Source organism: Pygoscelis adeliae, unplaced genomic scaffold (genome assembly GCF_000699105.1).
Source record: "Pygoscelis adeliae isolate BGI_AS28 unplaced genomic scaffold, ASM69910v1 Scaffold669, whole genome shotgun sequence".
NCBI lineage: Eukaryota > Metazoa > Chordata > Aves > Sphenisciformes > Spheniscidae > Pygoscelis > Pygoscelis adeliae.
The window spans coordinates 583-3,934 of NW_008825439.1; the positions used below are offsets into that span (position 1 = coordinate 583).

At 60.9% G+C, this 3,352-nt stretch overlaps 1 protein-coding gene across 1 annotated transcript in view; it reads left to right on the top strand.

Annotated features, from left to right (window-relative positions):
- Nucleotides 1-486: 486 nt before the first annotated feature.
- The window catches only part of HMHA1 (histocompatibility (minor) HA-1), a gene marked incomplete at its 5' end in the record, with an annotated part of 12,939 nt that continues 10,073 nt past the window's right edge, over nucleotides 487-3,352 (top strand). Inside the window, 6 exons of the mRNA XM_009331173.1 lie at nucleotides 487-571; nucleotides 1,061-1,133; nucleotides 1,644-1,722; nucleotides 2,117-2,254; nucleotides 2,494-2,558; nucleotides 3,102-3,212. Coding sequence (XP_009329448.1) covers nucleotides 487-571; nucleotides 1,061-1,133; nucleotides 1,644-1,722; nucleotides 2,117-2,254; nucleotides 2,494-2,558; nucleotides 3,102-3,212 — 551 coding nt within the window. The remainder of the gene's footprint in view (nucleotides 572-1,060; nucleotides 1,134-1,643; nucleotides 1,723-2,116; nucleotides 2,255-2,493; nucleotides 2,559-3,101; nucleotides 3,213-3,352) is intronic.

The window sequence follows — 3,352 nt, forward strand, 5'->3', positions numbered from 1 at the left end:
TCCGTGGAGGGCTTCGCGAGCTTCCCTGGGCCTGGGCGTCTGCCAAGCGCCGTCTGCGCTGGTTCCCACTGCCGCCGGCGGTTCCTCTTTCGGCCGTGGGCGAGAGCCTTCCTGGAGGAAGCCATCCCGCCTCGGAGCAGGGGGCTCTGGAGGTGCCGTAAGACAGTGGAGGCAGTGGAACAGGTCCACAGTCAGCAGCGCTTTTCCGGCAGCCCTGGGTAACGGGAGTAAACAGAAACATGAGCAAAGTGATGCTGGCAGGGAAGTCAGACCCGGGAGAAATGGGGGGGCAGAGACACTGCGCTGCACTAGAGAAAGTCCGTCATCCGTAGGGACAGTCCTCTCCTCCCTGCTGCTCCCTTGAGCCCGACCCAGCCCCAGTCCCACAGCAGGGCTGAGACCAGCAGGAGCCGGCAGGTCCTTCTCCTGCCTGAGGCAGGGACAGGCGCTCCTGGCGACAGGGCTTCCGCATTTTCTCATTTCCAGGTTTCCATTACGAATCCAACAATGAGACGGACAAGCGGGAGTTCGAGAAGGCCGTGGAGACCATCGCAGTGTCCTTCAGCAGCACGTAAGGGACTTTTGGCCAGCCGTCCCCCGGAGGAGGTCCCCCAATGGACCCCATTGCCCTCGACAGCCAGGACACATCTCCACCCCTCGCCCCGTCCCCTCGCCCACGCACAGCCCCACAGTGGCGGCTGGTTTGGGGGATGGTTTGGGGACTGGAGAGACCCCGCGGGGAGGGCAGATTGACTCCTCCTGCCGCTTGCACCAGCAATTCCTCCAGCACTGAGGAGGGACCCCAAAGCCTGCTCGAGCCCATAGGCTCTATCTCCCGGCCCCTCTTCAGTGCTGGGCCAAGCTCTGCTCCTCCACCTGAATTACCAAGACCATGTCACGTGGAGCTGAGCTGATCCCCACTGAAACCAGTACAGCAGCTCCGACTGCCCTGGCCCTTGCCCGCTCCCTCGGATGCGGGTCGGGTGCTGCTGGGTGACAGCCCTCCTTGTCACTGCCCGTCCTCCCTTTGCTGAGCCCAGCTGTATTCCTCTCGTCACAGCGTGTCCGAGTTCCTCATGGGGGAGGTGGACAGCAGCAGCATCCTCTCCATCCCACCCAGCGACCAGAACCAGGTGAGTGATGCCCGCTCCCATCGCGTGGGTCTCAGGATGTGCCGGGGCGCTCAGACCCGGATCGGGAAGGGGCTGAGCCCCAGCCCCAGACGTGGGATTCCCCGCTCACCTCCAAGCCCGTTGGAGCCGCGTGCAGGCTTTGCCTGCTTGCTCCTGTCCTCACTGCCATCCCAAGGAGGGGAAAAGCCACTTGGCAGCTCAATCCAAAGGGCAAGGTGGCTCGGGAAGGGATGGAGCAGCTCTGTCAACAGAGGCAGAAAATAGGGGTCTGGTTGCTCTCCGTAGCTCTGCCGTGGTCTGGTGTGTGCACAGAGCAAGGTATTTCCCCAATGACGTTCCCGTTAGCTCATGGCCTTCCTGTAGGGCCACGGGCTGGGCACAGGACACTTCCAGCAACAGCAGAAAGGCTCCAGCAGCTCCGGGTTTCTGCCTCCCCTCCATCCACCAGCCCCTCCAACTACTCCCCTTCCTCTTCTCTGATCAGTCCCTTTTCTTTCCCAATTCCCAAAGACTATGGAGAGCCTCTACGGAGGGATCCCCGGGCCTGGAGGAGATGGCATGCCTTCGGGCATGGAAAGCTATGACACGGGTAAGCAGGCAGACTCTGGGTGCAGGGTTTGGGGTGGTGGGTTACCCGGTTGAGCAGACCAGCCGGCAGGAACCGGCATCTTCCCCATCGCCGCCACAGTTCTGAGCTGCACACAGCTCCTCGGCTGAGAAAAGGCAGCAGAGCTGCTGCTGGCACCAGGGGCCGGCAGCACACCAGCACAGCACGATGCCAGCACAGATACGGGGAGGTTTGCACTGAAAGCTCATGGACTTGCAGGGGTGAGCTAGGCTGTCCTGGGGTTTTCCCGGCTGTTCCAGTGCTCCTGGGAACTCAAAGGCATTTGGAGGGAGCGGATCAGTGACCACAGTGGCAACAGCACATTCAGAGTCTCTCTGCTCTTTCTCTCCCCACCTTCCCCCTCGTCCCATCACAGGCCGTCCTCCTGCCGAGGAAGTGGACGTCATGCTGCAGCGCTGCGAGGGGGGGGTAGATGCTGCCCTCCAGTACGCCAAAAACATCTCCAAGTACATGAAGGACCTCATTGGCTACCTGGAGAAAAGGACCACGCTGGGTGAGACAGGGAGGATGGCGGGTGGGTCCTCTCCGAAGCGGGGCTGAACTCCTTGGAGCAGCATCAGAACAGCTCGAGGTCCCCTGCAATCATGTACACAAGGCTGGGGGAGTCAGGCATTGCAAGGGCAGGGTGAACTTCGTTCCTGCAGTTCTTGATTTATTTTTTAAAAGGAACCCAATCAGCAGGGAAATCCTGGTGTCTCGTATGTCTTGTGACTTCCAACCTTTTTCTTCCAGAGATGGAGTTTGCCAAAGGGCTTCAGAAGATGGCAAACAGCTGCAAGCAAACCATCAGTCAGGAGGTAAGTCCACATGTCCCTCAAGCCACTTGGCATCCAGGCTGTCGGGCTGTACCGGGAGCAAGCAGCCCTGGAGAGCTTGTTTCGTGTGACCCGGCTTTTTGCCCAGGAGAACAAGCATGCAGTTGTCCAAAGCTCTTTGCTTGGCAAAGTTCATGCATCCAAACCAAAGCAAAGGATAATGCTGAGACCCTGCAAAAGCTCCTCCATTGGCAGCCAATATTTCTGCCTGGCCCTGCCGGGCGTGCCAGCAGGGAGAGCCCCGGCAGGCTCACACGCCAGACGTGCCCCGGCCCCTGCTCTCCAGGCCAGGCACCGGGCAGGCAACACCACGGGGCCCTTCCAGCCCCCTCCGACCTCCCTCCAAGCGGTCTCATGGCAGCCTGTGACCACACTGTCTCGGTCCGGGACGGGGCTTTTGCCAGTAGCGGGCAGCCAAGCTGAGCCTCTCGCTCTTCTCCCCCAAACGCAGCACTGGAGGATGCGTCTCCTTTGGTTCACGCTGCGGTGCTGGGGCTCAGGGTCGCGTGTTTTCTCGTTTCTCAGACCAACATGCCTTTCCTGTCCATCTACCTGCTGGCCCTGGAGCAGGATATGGAGCACGGGACGTCGGTTCTGCAGGCTGCCAACACCCTGCAGCACCAAACCTTCCTCCAGGTGAGAGGATGAAAGGCCATCGCAGGAGGGTCTTCCCCGGCGGCTGGGCAGCGAGGGAGGCGTTAGTGGTCTCCTCAGTCCTTCTGCCACAGGCAGCTCTTTCAGAAACTGGAACCCAGTTGCTGCTCCGCTCCGCCGCC